The sequence below is a fragment of the Protopterus annectens genome, chromosome 14.part0, assembly GCF_019279795.1.
Source record: "Protopterus annectens isolate FY-2018-M chromosome 14.part0, PAN1.0, whole genome shotgun sequence".
Taxonomy (NCBI): Eukaryota; Metazoa; Chordata; order Ceratodontiformes; family Protopteridae; genus Protopterus; species Protopterus annectens.
In genome coordinates this window covers 1,021,868,454-1,021,890,135 of record NC_056748.1, presented here as the reverse complement: position 1 = coordinate 1,021,890,135, position 21,682 = coordinate 1,021,868,454, and the positions used below count along the sequence as shown (strand labels likewise).

Here is a 21,682-nt window from a genome sequence, read left to right as displayed (position 1 = left end):
AGGTTATGTAAGAGGAAACATGTTGACTCCCAGAATGAGTCTTTGACATTGGACACTGACCTCGAGGAGTCAGAAGTGTCGCCAAAGTCGTCATCTGATGATGTCTCCTTTGTGGACATTTTAGAGATCCTTAGGCAGAGTTGCGACTGGCCCACTGTTAACCCTTCTGATGAGGAGTCTGTGTACTGGAAGGCTTTCGGATCTCAACCTTCTGCCTCTTGGGTGTCTCCACCTGTTGACGAACTGATGGATCTAGTTAGTCGAAAGGTGTGAGATACTCCTGACACCGTGGAGCCAGTCCCCAAGAGCCGAACAAGTTCTTGTCTGCCTACCCTGGTAAAGAGTTCTTGTCCAAGGGCATTCCCGTCGATGCCATGGTGGTGGCGGCCACGAAGAAGAAGTTGATGGAGACTTCATCTCTTCATCCTCCAAACAAGGAGTCTCAACAGATGAACAGATTTGGGAAGTGTATCTTTAGTTAAGCGGCCTTTACCTTTCAATCGCTGAACTATCTCGCGCACTTCACAAGGTTGCAGAGGGATCTCCTCAAGGAGTTAGGAGATTCCATACAAGGTGCATGTACTGAGGGAGTTCCTGACGAGATTTCTACTCAGTTGTCCACCTTAAATTCTGTGGTTAACTCCTCCATGCGACTTCCCTCTTATGCTGCGGATGAAGAGAGTAGAGCAGCGGGTTCCGGAGTTGCCTTGAGGCACCACTCCTGGATGCGCTTATGTAATTTTGTGGAACCATTCAAGTCTACTTTCACCAACGCCCTGTTTGATGGTTCCTCATTGTTTGGATCCAAGGTGAAGGATACACTCAGTCGATGTGAGCAAGAAGGAAAGACGCTTTCTGCCATGGGAGTGCGTTTTACTGTCCCTTCTAGACCAATACCCCAAGGGTCAAAATGTGGTTCAAGAAGTTCCAGTGGGTATTTCTTGACACACAGGGTGAATCCTCCTTCAGAGGCAGAGGAGGACGAAACGGCAGATGTCGCCCTAGAGGCAGGGGCTGTCCGCAATACCAGCAAGGCCATGATTCCTTTCGAGGACGGCCTTATCAGCCCTCCTGATGTGGAGCCCGACTGCGCTTCTCTGGCGCCGGTTGAGGGTCTCATTTCTTTGTACCAAGAAGCCTGGCTAAATATCACCCAAGACAAGTGGGTACAAAGAGTTGTTACCAGAGGCTATATCATACCCTTTTCCCTATCACCGTTTGTTCCCAAAAGGATCCCAGATGTACCACCCAATCACAGGGTTCAGACAACTGTGGAGATCAACAAGTTGCTCTTAAGAGTCATCCAGCCCATCCTAGCAGACCAGATAGGATCTGGAACTTACTCCAGGTTCTTTTTAATTCCAAAACGAACCGGAGATTGGAGGCCAATATTGGACCTCAGCAGATTGAACGAATCAGTGAAGGACAACCTTCGGATGGTAATACTGCAGTCTATACTCCCGTTGTTAGGGAAAGACATTTGGATGTGCGCTCTGGATCTTCAGGACGCCTACTACCACATAAAAATGGACAAGGCGTCCAGAAGCCATCTACGCTTCCAGCTGGGAGCCAGTCACTATCAGTTTCGCGCTCTGCCCTTTCGTCTCACCACAGCCCCCAGGGTGTTCACCAAATGTATGGCAGTAGTGACAGCTCACTTGAGACGTCAGGGATTCCAGGTGTTTCCATATTTGGACGACTGGCTCCTGACTGCCCCCACCAGCCATCTACTCCTGTAAAACATCGACTCAGTGATTTCAACTTTGTGCTCAGTTAGGGATCTCCATAAATTGGAAAAAATCTGCATTATTGCCCTCTCAATTTGTGATTTTTATAGGTGCAGAGGTAGACAGAGTGAACATGACAGCTCGTCTCCCCGCCGAAAGAGCACAGAACTTAATCTCCCAATTTCAGCATTTTCTTCCATTGCTAAAAGTCAGAGCGAAGTGGGTTCTTCAGTTCCTCTGGACTATGGCTTCCACAATTCTATTAGTACCATTAGCCAGGTTGCACATGGGAATTCTCCAGTGGCTTTTGTCTTCCCAGTGGTCCTTCCAGTATCTCCCACTGAGTCATCGTATCCTGCTGACGGAGTTATGCAAGAAGGACCTTCTTTGGTGGGTAGCTTCCAGTCAACTGATCACGGTTGCCCCCTTTATTCCGGCCCAACCCGTTGCCACCATGACCACAGATGCCTCCCAGATCGGGGGGGGGGCATTATCTTGGCAGGACTGTCCAAGGCACATGGCAAGAACATGAGGCTCATCTGCATATCAGTGTTCTGGAGATGAGGGCGGTGCTTCAGGTGTTGCAAGCACTTCAAGACCTTCTTCCTCTGGGGACAATTGCGATGCAATCAGACATGTTGATGGTTTGGTATATCAACAAACAGGGCAGTACCAGATCTTACCCACTCTGTCGAGAGGCCATGCGAGTTTGGGAATGGACGATTTCTTCCCAGCGCTTTCTAGTTGCAACGCACATTCCAGGGACGACCAATGTGATAGCCGACAAGCTCAGCCAGGCAATCCTAATGCCTCATGAGTGGTCTCTGAAATTGGAAAGAGTGGATCAGACTTTCCAGACATAGGGACAGCCTTGCTACAACCTTTTTGCCAGCCCAGTCAGTACCAAATGCAGCAGCTATGTTTCTCTCATTTCCCCCTCCGGGGGAGACTCCCACAGATGCTCTGGCTCACGATTGGCCCATGGGACTTCTGTATCCCTTTCCTCCAATCCCTCTCATTTTCAAAGTGATTCAGAAAGCCAGTCGGCTGGGAAGCAAGTTGACCCTCATTGCTTCCTGCTGGCCTCGTCAGGTCTGGTTCCCCTTCCTAGAGCCTCTCCTCCTGGACAATCCTTGGATTCTGGACCCAGCTCCAGATCTATTGATTCGCATGTTTGGTTCGCTACACCCCTCAATCCACACCCTCAAATTGACAGCGTGGCTGCTCCAGTTCCATCCCTAGGTAGGCTTCATGATGTTATCTTCCTCAGTGTCACATATTCTTATGTCCTCCCATAAACCTTCAACTAGGAGGCTGTATGGCAGTAAATGGAAAATATTTTCTATTTAGGCACAGAGAATGAATGTAGATCCGTACACTGCTTCTATCCCTGTGATTCTGGATTTTTTTTCTGAGCTTTTTCAGCAAGGATCTGCCGCTGCCACTATCAGAGTCCAATTGGCAGCAATTTCTCATTTTCACTTAGGTTTTCCAGATACCAATTTAATGTCTCATAAGCTATGCAAGACCTTTTTGAAAGGGCCACTCTATTGAGACCACCTCTGCAAGAACCAGTGGCTTCTTGGGATTTAAATTTTGTGTTGTCCAAATTGACATCTTCCCCCTTTGAACCTTCCCACTCATCTTCACTAAAATGTTCGTCTTGGAAGACCTTGTTTTTGGTAGCTATCTCATCAGCTAGATGGGTATCAGAGCTACAGGCCTTGTCTATTAAGCCACCATATTTGATTTTTCACAAAGACAGGGTGTCACTGCGTACTAATCCCTCCTTTGTCCCCAAAGTTTGTTCTAATGCTACCTTAAACCAATCAGTAGAACTCCCAGTTTTCTTCCCTAACCACTGTAATGCAGCTGAGTATCATTTTCACCAGCTAGATGTTCATAGACAGCTACATTTTTATCTACAGCGGACTAAGGTTTTCAGCAAATCAGATCAATTATTCATTTCCTTTTCTGACTCTAGATTGGGTTTATCAGTTTCTAAAGTGACACTATCTGATTAGATTTCCAGTTGTATAGCCTTTATCTGTAGCTCGGAGGGCAAACCTTTACCCTGCAGGATCAAAGCTCATTTTACAAGGTTGCTGTTTACCTCTGCAGCATTTCAAGCCAGGGTACCACTTGATAATTGTGCAGCAGCTACGTGGGCTACCCCTCACACTTTTATTACACATTACAAATTGGATTTGGCATCCAGGGATAGTGCATCCTTTGGCTCCACGGTGCTCAAGAGTATTTTCCAATGAGCCACCCAAGAATAAGGCGCTAGGGATACTGTCCCATATGTAAAAATGAAGGTGAGATCGGACTACCTAACATAAAGAAGTTATGTACTCACCATAACGTTCCATGTTGGTAGTCCATCTCACCTTTCATTTTTACCACCCCACCCTCCTGCCCCCATCCCGGAAGATCTGGAAGTAATAATTTGGTTGCCCTTGGTTGGAGACCCTTTAGTATTGGTTGTTTTTATGGTTGTTATTCTAGTGAGCAGCAAACAAGATCTGGGGATTGTACTGGTGCACCATGGGATACCTGCTTAGCCACGAGCCAACCAGAAGTCTTCTAGCTTGTAAATCGGCCGAATCAGAGCCAAGGATCGGCTCTGAACCCATATGTAAAAATGAAAGGTGAGATGGACTACCAGCATGGAAGGTTATGGTGAGTACATAACTTCTATTTTGCTAACATACATAATTTCCTAACTTTCTCACTTGCACTATATTCTTTCCTTATTACCCATAAGATTTCATATCCAGTTATGTCAAATACCTTATTAAGGCCTCCTATCATAGTTTTCGCTTTTCCTTTTCTGTTCATAATATCATCCTCAATATCTCTAATTATCATTAATAATTCTTGACAACCCTTCTGTTTATACTATATATCCTACCTTCCATAATATTTTCCATTTTAGTTCCAAATCTTTTTTGTATTATTTTCACAAAGATCTCATCATCGTTATTATTCAATACTGTTGGTCTCCAGTTTTCTAATTCTCTTCTATCTTCCAAATGCATTTAGTATGCCACAGCATAGTTCTTTATACATAAAGCCTTCATTTAACCATACATTCAAAATCTTTAATATTTCCTCCAGTCTGTTAAATTTTTATACATTTCCTACCCTATCCCATAGGGTCTATATTACATATACAAACGCTTAAATGTTCGAAACTCTAATAGAGATCGAACAGTTAAATGTTCAAATATGTAATAAAATAAAATAAAGTATAAGGGAAGGGTTTTAGCAGGGGGGCAAGCCCCCTACACCCCCCGCTACTTAAATATGCCAACTCCGAGATCGAACTTCAGTGCACTACAGTGCGGAAACGAGAAATTTGCCATTCCCTACACTGTAGCATGATCTTGGAGTTGGTATATTTAAGTAATGGTGCAGGGGTGCTTGCCACCCAGCTTACACCCTTTAGGTATTTTTTTTTTCACTTTTTTTTTTTTTAATTTTTAAACATTTTCAAACATTTAAATGTTCGATCTCTAAAGGTCGACCTTTAGAGATTCGAACATTTAAGCGTTTGTTTATGTAATATAGACCCTATCCCATATGGTCCTGCAGCTGAATCTGTATTTACTTGCCATAATACTTTATCTAGGTAATTTAAAGAAATCTCCTTTTCCAATTCTTTATTCTTGTTTTCTGTTAACTTTTTACTTTCCATGTTTTTTTCACTACCTTGTTTTTTCTTTAAACATTTCTTGTGCATATTTTACTACACTAAGTTCTTTCTGTTTCTTCTTTTACATTTTTTATTTCTGTTACTACACTGCCATCTTAACTCAATACTTTTCCTTTTCCTTGTAAAAATATCTTTGCTTATATAACAGTTCTTGTATTTTTTCTTAACTTCTTTCATATAATTCTTTCTTCGTCAAAGTGCTACCATTTTGTTCTAAATCTTCCAATGCATCGTTATATGTTCTTTTATATTTTTCTTTCTCTACTTTTCTCGCATCATGTTCCCACTGTAAAAAAAAAAATTTTTTTTAGATTTTTCCTTAAATATCCTCCACCGTTCAGACAAATTTTCTTAAAAATATTCTCATAGTAATATGCCCTTTCCATAAATGTATTAATAATCTCCTTCCTTCCTTCTTTGTTCCATGCTTTCTCATTTGTCCTTTGGCTATTTTTATATATTTCTCATTTTCCTGTATCTCTAGCCATATTACAAGATAAGAAAATCCTCTTTCAATGACTTCTCCTATAATTAAACCTTTATCAGTTCTATAAATAGCCCTTTTGTAAGCCCATGCATATTTGTCCCAAAGTTGGAAATTACCACATCTTATAACTTCTAACATTTTTCTTTTATCATTTCCTTTCTTTTTATGTTTGCCTCGCAAACCACAATTAAAGTCTGCTGTTGTTATAATATTTATATTTATCACTACACAGTCTAAAATCTGATGAAATAAACTTTCCCTTTCTTTACAATTAGTATAAACATATAATGTTGTAATTCTGTATACTTTCCATTTTAAATCTACAGTGATTAATCTCATTTTTGCTTAAGTTGCATCTAATATCTTTACTGTATTTCTGCAGAACCCAGCTGTTCCAGAACATCTTTTATTTCCCCAAGTTCCTTTTTTTCTTCCCATAGTTTTGCTGTTTGTAATCTTTCATTTGTTAAAAATCTTGTATCTTGTAATGTAATTACATGTAGCACACCACTCCAAAATTGCTATTCTTCCTACTGTATTCTTTATATTTTCACATTTACAGAAAGCACTCTACATGTTTCATTTTCCCTTTAATTAATGGTTTCATAAGTTCATAGCTAATTAGTAGGCTGGCTTTCTTAACAGGCTATTCTAAACCTAGCCAATTTCCTTCCCAAAGGTGAGAATCAAACCCTTTACCTTGTCTTTGAGTCAGATACCCTTAACCATTGCAATGAGTCCCAGTCATTAGCTATATGTTTTCTTTTTCATCCATTTCCTTTAGCTTTTCTTTTGTACTTCTCCCTTTAAATGTTCTTTTTCTGTCATTTACCCTTTTACCTTTAGAACTTTTTTCCTTTTACTACCTCCTAATTAATGTCTTTCATCACTTATTTCAGAACCTTTTTGTATGTCCTCTCTATTATTGTCTCATCTAATTTCTTTCTGTTTCTGTGACTTCTAAAATTTCTTTTTTCTTTACTCCTATTTTCATTTTTGCAGTCCATCCATAAATATCCAATTTTGTTACATTTATAACATTTCTGTTCACATTTTTTGCATCATGTCCCATTTCACCACAAATATAACATTTTCTTTTGCCATAGTTATGTATTAAATGTCCTTTTCCACAAAAAAAGTTTTGGGCTGTCCCCAGTGTTTTGCAACACCCCTATTATTCCCCATCCACATTTATCATGCGTGTTATATATTTTTTTCTCATAAACCCATTTTGTTATGAGCTTTTACATTGTCCACTACTTCTTTACATAAAGCTTTCAAATGTCCTTTCAGTGTTTCTCTTTGTATCTGTGTTTGAAACTGTACATGATATTTCCTTTTTGTTTCCATGTTGAATGTTTTTATCACATAAAGATTCTACGTGTTAGTCTTTCTTTTTCATATTTTCAAGAAGATTTTCCATTGGGAAAAAAAAGTCTTAAATAGAATGTCACAAAATGTCTATTTGTTAATAACAATAAATGCACTTACCTCATGTGCTTTTTACACCTAAAGGATTTATTAAATTGTCTTACACTTCATAGCTGTTCATTTCTTTGTCTTCCTTACTTTGAATCCATATCACTTCTGTTTTTCATTTACTTCGGCATTATTTTAGTCTGTCCACTTTTGCTTTCTTTTATTTTCTCTGCATTTATTTTGTTTTCCATCTCACGACTATCCTTCAGGATTGTCTTTGCATCCTCCTTTTGTATTTTCTTCACAATGTCCTCCCAGGAAACATCATCTTCATTTTATGGCTCACTCTGCTCCACCATTTCTTAACTAAATCATCTCACAACCCTCCTGACTGCAGGATTATAATTAAACATCTATCATTTGCCTCCTGATTGCAGGGTTATAATTAAACATCTATCATTTGCTGACTTATCACCATCAAACAGGTTTCTTTGAAACTTTTCCTCAGAATCCTGCATACATTCTCCAGTCTCGATATTTGCTTTATCCGCCAATTTCCCATAATAATACAAATACCACCTCAGGTCTCCCCTGTAAAGAGGCTAGTAGCCTAGTGGGACTAACCTGGTCAGCAGAGAATAAATCAATAAGTAAAATAAATTGAATTAAATGATACAGGTGAGCCAATCATTTAACTGCGCCCAAAGTGACCTTCAAAAGGGTCCTCGCACAGTCTGCTGTGTTCTTCACATCCTGTGTCCTCTCTTCCTTTTATATCAGCCAGCCCCTCCAAGTCTGGTGGCTGTCCTCATCTGCTTCTGAGTTTTCCTCACTAAAGGAAGAACACCATAAGTATGCATGCAAAAAGAGACACCTGGACAGCCTTCAGGGATCACTCACCAAAGATACTGATTTGGTAAGGGAGGGAGGGGTCACAGAGATCCCTTGCTGAAGATGTCTCTTTTGGTATTATACTGGAGTTGAGACACAAGGAGGGAATGGCCACAGTCACTTCCTTCCAGGAGAAATCTGTATTCCTCAAGGTTTTCAGGAATAACCTGTCTACTTCTTAGGAGGTCCTTTCCAACAACAAACTGGTAAAGCTGGTTTAGAGGTGGGCTTGGAAGGAACCAGTTGTGATTGAACCAATACCTTGTAAGCACAATAAGATATTAGTTTCTGTAAACGATAGGCCCTTCTGGAGCAAGGGTCCCACTGTGGATTCCATAGGTTCCCTGTTAGAAGACTGAAGATGCATTCTTTCAAATGCATCTTGGTCTAACTCAAAAGCCTGAAATGGCAAAATATCGAAGCAGCTTTTAAGCAAATTCTTTCCCTGGGAAAGAATTTGCTTGGCCGCTTCATTACTTTGCAGTTTTCGGTACTGTAGTGCGGTCTCGGAGTTGGTATATTTAAGTGGGGGGTGGTGTGGGGGGTGAAGGCTCCCACTTAATGTAATGTTTAAAGTTTTTTTTTTTTGTTGTTGTTGTTGTTGGAACAGTGATTTTTTTCCCTAGGAAAAAAAATGCTGTTCTGACAGTACGAAATTGTAAGCTTTCGCTTACATAGTGTCAATTAATCACCGTTCGCTTTTTTAAGCATTCGGTGATCTAATATAGACCCAATGCCATAAAGAAATAGCTGGCTGAGTAAATTTGTACTGTCCATCTCCCTAATAAGGAGTTCAGAGCATTAGACAGATTTGGAAAGTGGGTGTATGCTTCAGCTACTTTCTGAGGACACTGAACTACTTGGGCCTTGTAACATGCTTCTAGTGGGACTTTGTCTGTGGAAGGCAGGAAAAAGGTGGATACGCAGCTGGGTTCCCTCCAGTTCTTGTCGAATGTGTCCATGCACCTTATTTCTAATGTGGCTAATGGCACTTTGAGAGCTGCAGGCTGCAGCATAGCTGGGCACCCACATGCCCTGATACATCTCAGCTACTTCATGGAATACTTTAAAGTAGCCATCTGATGTTGTAAATCTTCATTCATTCCTATTGATAGGACTTTGGTTTGGTCCTCAGAACTGAGACAGCTGTTACCAAGCTCGCACCAATCAAAAACTCTCAGCTAAGACCTACCCACAATGCCCCTCTCAATCTCTCCAGATCTCATTTGCCGCGTTCCTCATCAGGCGTGCCAAGCCTTTCTCTCAAGCTAAGTGTAGTGTTTTTTGTGGTTTATCTAATATAATTACCTTCCCCTTGTCAGCTTTCCTTAAGCTTATCTCTTACTCTTTAAATTTATATACTTTCTTACTAAAACCTACCCTCTACCTTTAGTAGTTGTTTTTGTATCATCGTTGGTACTGTCCCTCTCCCCTACCTTTGGTAGACCCTTTCCCTACCACTTTGTGGTATTTCTTAGTACCATTGTTGGTACTCCTTCTTTCTATCTGTTTTAAAAAAAAAAAAAAAAAACTTCTACTATAACCTTGCTGTTGTTTTTGGTTAGTTATAATTGTAGTTTATGACTATAGTGTTTGTGTAGTTTTCACAATGTCTGATAAAGTAAAACTAGGGTTTAAGCAGTGTGATAAGTGTGGTGCATAAGATGCCCAGCTCAGACGGTCATGCCCAGTGTGTTTATTGTTTGGGTGTTGACCATAACATGTCTTGTGATATTTGCTTTGGTTTCAGCAACTGTACGTTAGCTGAACGCAAGAACAAACTCATTTTGAAGGGTATGTTGAAAACACCCTTCTCGTAGGCTGTCTCTGGGACAGAGCTCTCACCACCTCCTAGTCAAAAGGACATAGGAAAACATAAAGAAAAAAGGGAGTCACTCTGTGCCGACATCTCCGTCCTCTTCAGAACCGAGTCAACACCAGACTTCTTTCACGCCGTCGGAGCAGACCGTTTCACCACCAGCATCTCAGTCTTTTCCTACTCCTGTACCAGCATCAGTGTTATCCCCAGCCATGGTACCAATGACTTACTTGGCTCCAACTATGTTGACACCTGTGGTTCAACAGATTGAGCACCTTGCTAGAACAAGGTACTTCCCATCTTATAACCCTTTTTTGGGGCAGAAATTCAGCCCATTTATTGAAAGACCGGAGTCTTCATCGGCAGCGTCCATCAGATCCACCTGGAGTCTCTTGGAACAAGATGTAGTGAGGGTTGTGGACCAGCTTTTGCCAGCTAGAGGATTACCGACCCCGACTAGGTCTTCCCTTGCCCTTGGAATGGAAGCTTTCCTGGCATATTAACCTGTTTATCCTCCTCCGACCTCCTCCCAGGTTTCGGAGATTACGGTACCGATGTCCATCCCGGTGCAGTCTCTCAGCTCAGTCAGCGGAGGCTTCCCTGTTGGCTCTGATACTCTTGGTGCCATGGTTCCTTCAGAACTGGCACACCCTCGGAGCAGATATTTGGCTGTTGGTACCGTGACACCTAGCTTGGCGCCAATTTTTTTCTATGGCGCCATCTACAGTCCCGGCTCTAGCAGCTACCAGTCCTCTCGGAGCTCCTCGCCTGGAGGTGGGCTTGTCGGGGTGTGACCCTGGTTCCGAGCTTTTCCTTCTCAGTTTTGGGCTCCCATCCCTCTTCTGGCGGGCCTGCTTTTCAAGTGACGGAGAGGGTTCTTGCTTCTTCAGGATCACAGTTGGCACCATTGGTATCGGAACCAGAACCCCCCTCTAGCATGCAGCTGTCTCAAACCCCTACTGTGTGATTTTGGGCACGGGAGTCACAAGACCTTCCCTTGAAGGGAACCCTTTCTCCAGAATCCTCCTCAGAAGATCCCACTGGGGAGCCACCCTGGAAGAAACTTTGCAAGAGGAAGCATCTCGATTCCTCTGAGGAATCCATCACTGAAGACACCGATTATGATGAGGGGGAAGGGTCCCCATGCTCTCCCCCAGAAGACATCTCATTTTGAGACATTCTCGAGATCCTCAAGCAGAGGGGAGATTGGAAATCCTCCAACCCTTCTTTGGAGGAATCTGTATTCTTGCAGGCTTTCTGTGCTCGACCATTTTACTTCCTGGGTGACCCATTTGCAGATGAGCTCATTCGGCTTATTGTGCAGCGTGCCTGGAAGGCTCCAGAGAACACAGAGCCTGTTCCCTGGTGGCCCAATAAAATTTTTCCTTGCCCGAAGACCAACCCAACTGGTCCAAACAGCTAGTAGTAGATTCTGTGGTCATGGTGGCAGCCACTAAGAGGGAACTGGCATAGGATAGTTCCACTGTTTGTCCCCCAAACAGGGAGTCTTGGGCTTTGGACAGACTGGGGAAGCGGACCTTTGCTTCAGTGACCTTTCCCATTCGGTCGCCAAATTAAATGGCACGCTTTGCTCACCTCCAAAGAGACTTAATTTCAGAAATGTCTGCCGCTTTGGCGGGAGTACTGCCTGAGGAGGTGCATGATACTGTTGCCTCACAGTTAGCTGCCATAGAATCCCTCTCGAACTGGTCAATGCGCTTGATTTCTCACACCACCGAGGCAGCTCAAGCAGCCACATCGGGCATCGTCATGAGACAGCATGCTTGGATGCATTTGTGAGTTCGCGGACCCTTTCAAATCTTCCTTTGTCAATGAGCCTGTTGATGAATCTTCCGTTTTTGGTCCAAAAGTAAGAGACACACACTATCACGTAGTGAGAAAGATAGAAAGACCTTGTCTGCCATGGGCATACGTTTTTCCAACCCCCAGAGATCCTACTCCAGTAATCGTAGGGGAGGAAAATTGTGGTTCAAGAAGTCCCAGGGATTTTTTCGTGATACTTGTGACGAGCGTTCCTCCCGGGGCAGAGGGGGTCCACGCAACCAGGGCGCCAGGGATTCATTCTCTGGCCAACCCTTCCAGTTCCCCTGAGCAGCATCCTGATTACTTTCCTCTGGAAGCAGTCGGGGGATGATTCTCTCTGCACCAACAAGCCTGGCAGCTCTTAACGATGGATTCATGGGTGCAGAGAATAATATCCAGAGGCTGTCTTATCCCATTCGATCTCACTCCCAGACCTGTCAAACGAATCCCCGACTTTCCACCCGGTCAGAGGGATGCTGCAGCCTTGGAAATCGAAAAGCTGCTAAGAAAGAGTCATCCAACCAGTCGCACCACACCAAATAGGATGTGGGTTTTACTCAAGGTTCTTTTTAGTACCAAAAAAGACAGGGGACTGGAGACCAATACTGGATCTCAGCATACTTAACAAATTCATAAAACCTCAAAAATTCCACATGATCACGGTGCAGTCCATTCTCCTCTTTCTGGGGAAGGACAACTGGATGTGCTCTATAGAATTTCAGGATGGGTACTACCACATAAAGATGGACAAACGCTCCCGGAGATTTCTTGGCTTCTGGCTGGGAGCCAATCTCTACCAGTTCAGGGTACTGCCCTTTGGTCTCTTGTCAGCCCCCAAAGTGTTTACCAAATGTGTGGCAGTCGTAGTAGCTCACCTCCGACTGCAAGGATTCCAGGTGTTTCCATATCTAGACTATTGGCTCCTCACCGCTATGACCAGGAACCTTCTCATTCTCAGTCTCTTACACTCAAGGCCTTGCTCTTCGCCTAGGTGTCACGATCAATATGGAAAAATCAAACATGTCTCCAACAAGTACACTGGAATTCATTGGAGTGATCTTCGACACAATGTCCTGTCAAGCTTCCCTTCCTCCTCACAGGCTTTCAAAAATAAGAAATCAGATTCAAGTTCTCCTTCCACAGACATTTGTACCAGCACGCCTTGTACTACAAGTATTAGGTTGTATGGCAGTAACCATTACCCTAATACCTTTACCGTGGCCCCTTTCATCACAATGGTTTGTCTTAACCCAGCCACTCAATCACATGATATGCCTTACAAACCTTTGTAAGAATGAAATGCTATGGTGGATGAAGCCAGAAAGAAATTTTTGGTGTTGACCCTTCTGTCTCCCCAAGGCTAAGGCCACGGTGACCACGGACGCTTCCCTGTTAGGGTGGGGGGTGGGCATTTCCAGGGAGGATGGTCTAAGGCACTTGGTCCCACATAGAGGCCAATTTGCACATAAATGTCATGGAATTGAGGGCAGTTCTCTTAGTGTTGCAAGCGTTCCACACATCCCTTCCTTCCAAACCATTGCAGCTCAGTTGGACAACATGTCAGTCGGGTGGTACATCAATAAACAAGGCAGAACCAGGTCTTATCCCCTATGTCGGGAAGCCATGAGTATATGGCATTGGGTGATGGCCTCCAACCGCTTTCTCATAGCGATGCACATTCCCGGGAGCTCCAATCTCATTGTAGACAATCTGAGTAGGAACATATTGATGCCCCATAAGTGGTCCCTCGATCTGATTATAGCGGCTGAAATCTTCCGTCACTGGGGCAGGCCTTGCTTCACCCCAAAACAACAAATGCAGAAGCTATTTTGACCTGATTTCCCCTCAGGGGGAGTCACCAAGGGATGCTCTGATGCACGATTGGCCCCCAGGTTTACTGTACGCCTTTCACCCATTTCCCCCCATCCCAAAATTTCTACAGAAAGCTCAAAGGTTGAGAAGCAAAGTGATCTTCATTGCCCCTTATTGGCCCTGTGAAGTCTGGTTCCCATTCTTATGGCCTCACCTGATCCACAGTCCATGGATCCTGGATCAATCTCAAGGTCTGCTGACTCACCCTCATGGATTGATTCACCCCAATCTCCACAGCCTCAAGCTCACAGCTTGGTTTCTCCACTTCCGATGATTGCCAGGCTACCTGATGTTTCATCCCCTGTTTGTGAGATCCTCCTGGCTTCTCGCAAATCATCCACCAGAAAAATGTATTTCATTAAGTGGACTAGGTTCTCTATATGGGCCAAAGAACAAAACATGGATCCCTTCTCTATACCGATTGAGAAGATCCTAGAATATGTCACTACCCTGTTACAAGCTGGAGCTTCAGCATGGACTGTTACAGTACATTTAGCAGCTATTGCACATTTTCACAATGGAATCGACAATTCATCAGTTATGTCACACAGACTGTGCAAAACCTTCATGAAAGGAGTATTACAGAGCCTTGGGACTTGACATTGATGCTTCAGTCATTAAAAAGTCCACCTTTTAAGCCTTCTAATTCATGCAATATAAAAAATTTGTCCTGGAAAACCGTACTCCTAGTAGCCCTTACCTCAGCTTGAAGAGTTTGAGTTGCAGGCCTTGAGTGTCAGAGACCGTATTGATTTTTCACAAGGGTAAAGTTTCTCTCCGTACTAATCCCTCCTTTTTGCCCAAGGTAATTTCTGTTTTTTTCCATTAACCAATCTGTTGACCTACCCATTTTCTTTCCCCATCATTCAAGTAAAGGGGAGTACCTTCTACATACCATTGATGTTCATAGGCAACTTAATTTTTTACTTGGACAGAACAAAATCTCTTAGGAAAACGGATCAACTGTTTGTAGCTTTTGCAGGACCCAGGATGGGTAAGTCTATTTCCAAAATGACCTTATCTTCTTGGCCTAGAAACGCCATTACTTTCATCTACCAACAGAACAATATTACCTTGCCTTCCAAAATAAAGGCTCACTCAACTAGATCGATAGCAACCTCAGTGGCCTTTCACTCCAGAGCCTCTGTGAATGATATCTGTGCAGCAGCCAATTGGGCAAGTCAACATACCTAAATCATTCATTACAAATTGGATTTGGCTTCCAGGGGAAGAGCATTTGTTGGTTCTATGGTGCTCAGGAATATCCTTCCTTAGGGCCACCCAGGACTAGACGAAGCTGAGGACTCGGTCCTATCAGTAAGGAATGAATGAAGATTTACAACACTAAATAAAGAAGTTATGTCTTACCATAACGTTCCATCTGTGTTGTAGATCTTCATTCATTCATTACTTCCCACCCTCCTTCCCCCTGACTGGACTCCTGGTGGACTTTTGGATTACCTTATTACTTAGGGTATCTGCTCAGACAGAGCCTCCTTCTATTATTAACCTCTTTTTAGTATAAGGGCGGGCAGACTCGATCTGAAGAGATTGAGAGGGGCATTGTGGGTAGGACTTGGCTGAGAGTTTTTAGTTGGTGCGAACAGCCATGTCGGTTCCGAGGACAGAACCAAAGTCCATCAGTGATGTATGAATGAAGATCTACAACACAGATGGAACATTATGGTAAGACATGACTTCTTTTTCATTAATACTCCATATGACATGTCCACTCATTAATACTCCATATGACATGCCCACTCTGTTTGGACCTAAGGTTAAGAGATGCTGTTGAAGTTAACAAGATGACAAGACCTTTTCCAAGAACCAAAACAGGTGCAAGAAATTGTGGTTGCACAAATCTTGGGGCTACTAACACTACTATGGAAGTGACACCACCACCTTCAACAACAAGAGCCTTTACATTGAGATCAATCCTGACGCATCTTGCAATAGCCCTTCTGAGTCAGAGGGGGAATAATCACATTAGATGTCACCCATGTGGCAGAAGTGGACCGCAAAATCAAGGTTTTCAGTGTCAGTTCTCCAACAGGCCTTTGCATCGCTCATGAAGGATTGCCTGACTGCTGCAATCTGGAGGCAGTCAGAGGGTGCTTGTCTCTGCATCTGTTAGCTTGGGCAGCCATCATCCAAGATTTGTGGGTGCAAAGAATCAAAGGCAAAGGCTATGTGATCCACCTTTTTTTCATCTCCCAATACAAAAAGGACTTCACGGTGTCCCACCCATGCAAGGGAAGAACCACAACACAAGAAGTTAAAAAGCTGCAAGAGAAATGAGTCATCCAGGATGTCCTAACTGACCAGCAAAGATCCAAAATATATTTAAGATTTTTTTTGGTATCAAAGAAGAATGGGGACCTCCGGAACACCTAGTCACCTAAACCAGTATTTAAAATGGCGAGCATTCCCAATGGTCACAGTTAAGTCCATCATTCTGCTTTTAAGGAAGAATAACAAGAAGGGAAGGACCAATAAGACTCTACTGGATTATTTCTTCAGATGGTTTGTTTTTAAAAGAAATGCCTGTTCTTAAAAATGTGCTCTTTAACAGATGGTACAAAATTCAGCTCATTGATGAGATGACAGCTGCAGTTATTAGTGGTAGAAGTCTGGTTTACAAACCCATGCTTGAACGACTTGGGTTCAGTATAATGAAACGCTGCAGTGTTTATGCTAGGACCTCTGACTCTCTCATTATAACTTTTTCAGTGGATGTAGGACGCATTTGTATAATTATAAACTCCAACTGAGAAAAAGCTATGCCCTTGAGCCTCATGTAAATCTTGGGTATTGAACCAAAGGTTATTTTTAGAAGGGTACGTAATATTAAGATCATAATCATGGGTTCATCAGATATCACTCTCAATTGGAAAAACGTCCTATTGTGAGATGTGCAGATAATGTAGGTACATTTATGACACAACAAATGTTTCAGTTCAAGGCTGTCAGAGGACAATCTCGTGCCCTGGTAGATGCAACTGCAGCACTAAAGCAGCAGTATGTGTAGAAGTATGTCTTTCCTGCAGCACATGTTATGTTCGGAAACAGAGTTTTCCCTTAAGGAAAGGATTTATGAGCACGTTGCAGATATTAAGAAGGGAAATGTTAACAGTGCACTATTTATGCATTCTTTTATTTGCCTAAACTACTAAGTTTTTATTAGCAAAATTATATCTCTGGAAGGTAGACTTCAACAAGAACTGTTGTAGTAACTCAGACTTAATACCACAACGTTTCCAGGAATCATTGACTATGTTTCCTTATTGCCAGTTTTGAAACTTAAATCTGTGGAAGATTAACTGGAAATAGGTGTGTCTATATACAGTGCTATAGGCAATATAATTTAAGTGTTTTATCACTTTATATTTTTATGCATGCTGATTTTACTTGCTGACTTTGATTGGTTATTGCTGATCACATGATTGAGTTTTACTTTTTTTAAAGTGAGATTGGCAGTGTTTTTAACAGTTTTGATAAAGTCCCTTTGTTGCTGTGGGATGAAAATGCTCAAATGTTTTTGGAACAAAACCGATCTTGTGAAGACAAATAGAGGAGTTCCTTAGGTTTGGTTCATTGACGAGACCTTCCTTTCACTCTATGGCTATGGTCGAATTAAAATATATTTGTTGGAAGATGCTCTTTCTGTTGCTGGTTATTTCCATTTGAAGGATATCAGAACTTAATGCTATTTCTTGTAAACCTTTGTATTTGATCTTCCATAAGGACAGGGCATTACTTAGAACCAACCCCCTCCTTTCTTCCCAAGATGACATCAGAAACCATTAATCTCTAATCTCTCTGTTTTTTCCTCACTTTTCCAGTAAAGGAGCAGACATGCTACACTTTCTGGATGTGCAACAGCTCAAATTTTACTTGCACTGAACTAAGTCTGTTAGAAAGGCTGACCAACTTTTTGTGTCCTTCTCTTCAGTCAGATTGAGAAACATGGTTTGGAAAGTGACTATTTTGAGAAGGCTGTCTGACTGCATTTCATGTGTTTTAAGAGGAGGGCTTGATTCTGCCTGGCAATACCAAGGCTTATTGTGCTGTATTTTTGTTCATAGGTTCATACTAGGCTATCTGCCCTAGGGCATTTATAAGCCTAGCCAGAGTGTGTGTGGCTTTCACCACCCCTTAGGATGAGAATACTATACCCATTAGTTTGCTGTGCCTATGTCCAGCAGTGACACAGAGATGATTCCCGGGGTAAACCTACGATCTCCCATCCACTCGTCAAGATTTCTCTTGAACAGAGTCAGTGAGGGGCTCTGCCTCACATGGACTGGGATTCTGTTCCATAGTGTAGGGAGTCTCTGGGTGATGAATCTGTCCCTCCAGCATGTCCTATTTATATCCGTGTTGAGGTTTAAGTCTCTTGCTCGTGGCTCTGGTAGATTTGGATTTTTTGAGGTGGAGCATGTCCATTAATTCCGGGTTGGACATGGACTTGTATGTCAGGCACAGATCACCTCTGAGCAGACGGTATGCGACTGAATAGAGCTGGAGTTTCTTCAGTCGGGCATCGTATGACATATGTTTGAGCCCCTTTATCCCTTTGGTGAGGAACTTTTGGGGTCTTTCCAACTGCTGCAGGTGTCGGGTAAGGTACATTCCAAATGGGGCGTTGTACTCAATCATTGGTCTGATAAGTGAAGAGTACAGGGGTACAATGACCTCTCCTGATCTGGATGTGAATCCCTTCATGATCAGGTGGGCAATGTAGAAGGTCTTCCTAACCACTTTGGCAATGTGAGTGTCAAAGAGGTTACTGTCAACTTGGTCCCCAGGTCCCTGATAACTTCTTCGTGTTTAATGGATTACCACCTATGTGGTAATTAGGGGTTACCTTGTTTTTCCCAAAGGGTATGACTATACATTTTTGGCATTTAGCTTAAGGCCATGGCTCTGGCACCAGTTATCCATTTCTATGAGACCTCTCTGGAGGATGTCTGTGTCTGATGGAGTGTCAATTATGGTGCCCAGTTTGCAGTCATCTGCAAATTTTGTCAGACACAATCCCCCTATGTTTGCCTGCACTTCAGAAAAATAAATGCGAACAAGAGGGGCCCAGGGCTGAGCCCTGTGGGACACCGCTCGTGACCGGCTTAGAGTCTGACATGGCACCAGCAACTCTAACCCTGTGTGTTCTGTCCTTGAGCCAGTTTGCAACCCATCTTGTGACATATGGGTTTACATCTAAGCTGGTGAGCTTTTCTATGATGCCCGAGTGGGGTATTGTGTCGAACGCTTTTGCTAGGTCAAGGTAGGCTGTGTGAACTGCCTTACCCTCATCAATGGCCTTAGTGACTGTTTAGAAAAAGTTGACCAAGTTCAAGAGGCAGGATCTGCCCTTGACAAAGCCAAATTGGGTAGGATCCAGTGTCTGTAGGTCCCCAATGTCTTTATTTATGAGTTCCATTATGATCCTCTCCATAGCTTTGCAGACAAGGCTCGTCAAGCTTATGGGGCGGTAATTTCCAGGGTCCGTAGAAGCACCGCCTTTGTGGAGTGGGACCACAGTTGCCGTACGCCATTCTTTGGGTACGTATTTTGTAGTAAGGCTAAGATTAAACAGCAGCCTTATGTGTGGGTTTAGTTCCTCAATGAGTTTGTGTAGCACACAGCCGCGGACACCGTCCGGTCCCATTGATGCTGTGTTTTTTGCTTTAGAGAGAGCAGCTCTCACCTGGGCATCTGAGATGTTTGGGAGGCTAGACTCTGATGGGATAGATATTTCTCCTTTTGGGGGGGAGGGAGGGGAGAAATTTGCACTGAACCTGTCTGCCAGTATGTTGGCAATGTCTGTGGGTTCAGTGATTTTTTTATCATTTTGGACTAATTCTGAGCATATCTGGCAGTTTCCACCCAGGTTTCTAACATAGCTAAAGAAGGCCTTATGATTGTCTTTTGTGTCATTAGCGATTTTTCTCTCAAAGTTGGCCTTGGATGATTTTATGAGTGATCATAGTTTTTTGCTAGTATTGATCAGAGATGCCTTCCCTTTTAGGGATTTTGCTCTGTCATGTAGTAGCTTTCTCCTCTTGTTGTAGAGTTTGTTTATGGCTGGGGTCCACCAGACCGGGCGCCTGCCTTTGGTGGAAAGGGTCTTGATTTTATTAGGGATTGCTTGATCCATACATTCCTGGAGGTGCTCGTAGAAGGCATTTGTAAGGGTTTCAGCAGCGTGGGTTGTGGTTTCCACTGGCTCTGGGGCCTTGAAGGATACCACTCCAGTCTTAAGAAGTGTGAAGTTTGCTTTTGAGAAGTTCTTCACTGTGGTCTTTTTGGCGGGGGGGGGGGGCGGGATGTGGATCTCCAATGAGATTAATTTATGGTCTGATCTCACCAATGAGGGATATACTTCTGGTGTGGAGCATTTTGTCCCCATGTTTGTGATGATCAGGTCTAGTATATTTTCTCCTCTTGTGGGAATGGTGACTAGTTGTTCCATAGCATTTGAGTTTATGAACTCCAGGAACCTTTGGGCTAGGGTGTTGGGGCTTGAGTAATGTTCCCAGTCTATGTTTGGGTAGTTGAAGTCACCCAATATGATGGTGTTTGGAGAGACATTCATACTCTCCAGTGTCTTCAGGAAGGCTGTGTGGGTTTCATGAGTTTGAGAAGGTGGTCTGTAGCATGCTACAAACTGTAGGGCAGTTTTACCTATGGATGTTATGTGATCCTATCTCGCCTACATTCTGACTGATGGGTTCGGAGCCGATCCTCGGCTCCGACTGGCTTATGCCAAAGAGCAGAAGTCTCTTATTGGCTGAGCTTACTATATCCCAGGATGCACCACTACCAGTCCCCAGATCTGGTTTGCAGCTAACAAGCAAGGCGTGGTCTCGAGCTTAGCTGAGCTAAGTAGTGTTTTCACTTACTTTCCTGTCAGGATTTCCTAAATTCAACAAAAGCTGTTTTAACAGCTATCTCGTTTTTGTGTATGAGTGAATATTTTTGTGGTAAAATATTTGTGTGGTGATTGTGTATTGTCTGACTAGAGGTCCCATTTGAGTTGAAGGGCCTTCCCCTGTCAGTCCGTTGTCTTTCAAGTCACATTTATTTTTAGGGGTTCTTGGATCCTTTTAGTCATACTTTTCTATTTGTGACAGTCCTTGATTTAAAAAGAAAATAATTTTTCTGTGATAGTTAGTGTGTTTTGTCTTTTGCTAGTTATTCACTAAATTGGTTGCCATAATGTCACAGGCTCCTAGGCCTTCAGGTTTTAAGAAGTGCACTAAGTGCAGTTTCAAGATGTCAATAACAGATGACCATTCTCTCTGTGTGTACTGTTTGGGCGCCAAACATTTGCAGGAGTCCTGTAGCGTGTGCCACGCGTTTTCCTCGAGGGTCCTCCAAGAGAGGAAAAATAAACCTATTTTAAAAGGCCTTATTAAACCCTCATTTGAAGAGGCTTTAGCTTCCTCTCCTTCTCCTGCAAAGAAGAAAAGGCGTCAGCTCCGACCAGCCGTCGGAACCGACCGCCAAAAGACATAGGCAGGCTTCTCCTTCCGGCTCCACGGACTTGGGGCGAGGCGAAACGGTCTGCCTCGATGCCTCCAGCCTCGACTCCTCTGGGTTCGAGCCGGGCTGGGGCCTCGAGGCGGGTCATCTTCATCGGCTCCACTGATCTTGGAGCCGATGAAGGTTGTCGCTCAGACACTTCCTCCTCGGCGCCGAAGCCCTCGGCACCGATGAAGTGGTTTGGACACTCGTCGGCGCCGATAATTGTCGGGTCGATTCGGGGCCGGTCCCCTAGTCCCTTGGAGCCGTTGGAGAGGCCTACTCAGACCCGTTCGGTCTCTTCCAGGTCATCAGGGATGTCAGATTCGGACATAGACAGGGTACTCCAAAGACTTTTCCAGTCACCAGTCTTTCAGAAATTTGTTTCGGCTCCGACCCAT

The 21,682-nt window shown here is 43.3% G+C and overlaps 1 protein-coding gene across 1 annotated transcript in view; it reads left to right on the top strand.

The window, feature by feature from the left end:
• HPS1 (HPS1 biogenesis of lysosomal organelles complex 3 subunit 1) overlaps nt 1-21,682 on the top strand; it is a 946,304-nt gene that overhangs the window by 476,587 nt on the left and 448,035 nt on the right. Inside the window, exons 9-11 of the mRNA XM_044056829.1 lie at nt 4,292-4,316; nt 13,042-13,049; nt 21,342-21,385. Of these exons, the coding sequence (XP_043912764.1) occupies nt 4,292-4,316; nt 13,042-13,049; nt 21,342-21,385 (77 nt within the window). The remainder of the gene's footprint in view (nt 1-4,291; nt 4,317-13,041; nt 13,050-21,341; nt 21,386-21,682) is intronic.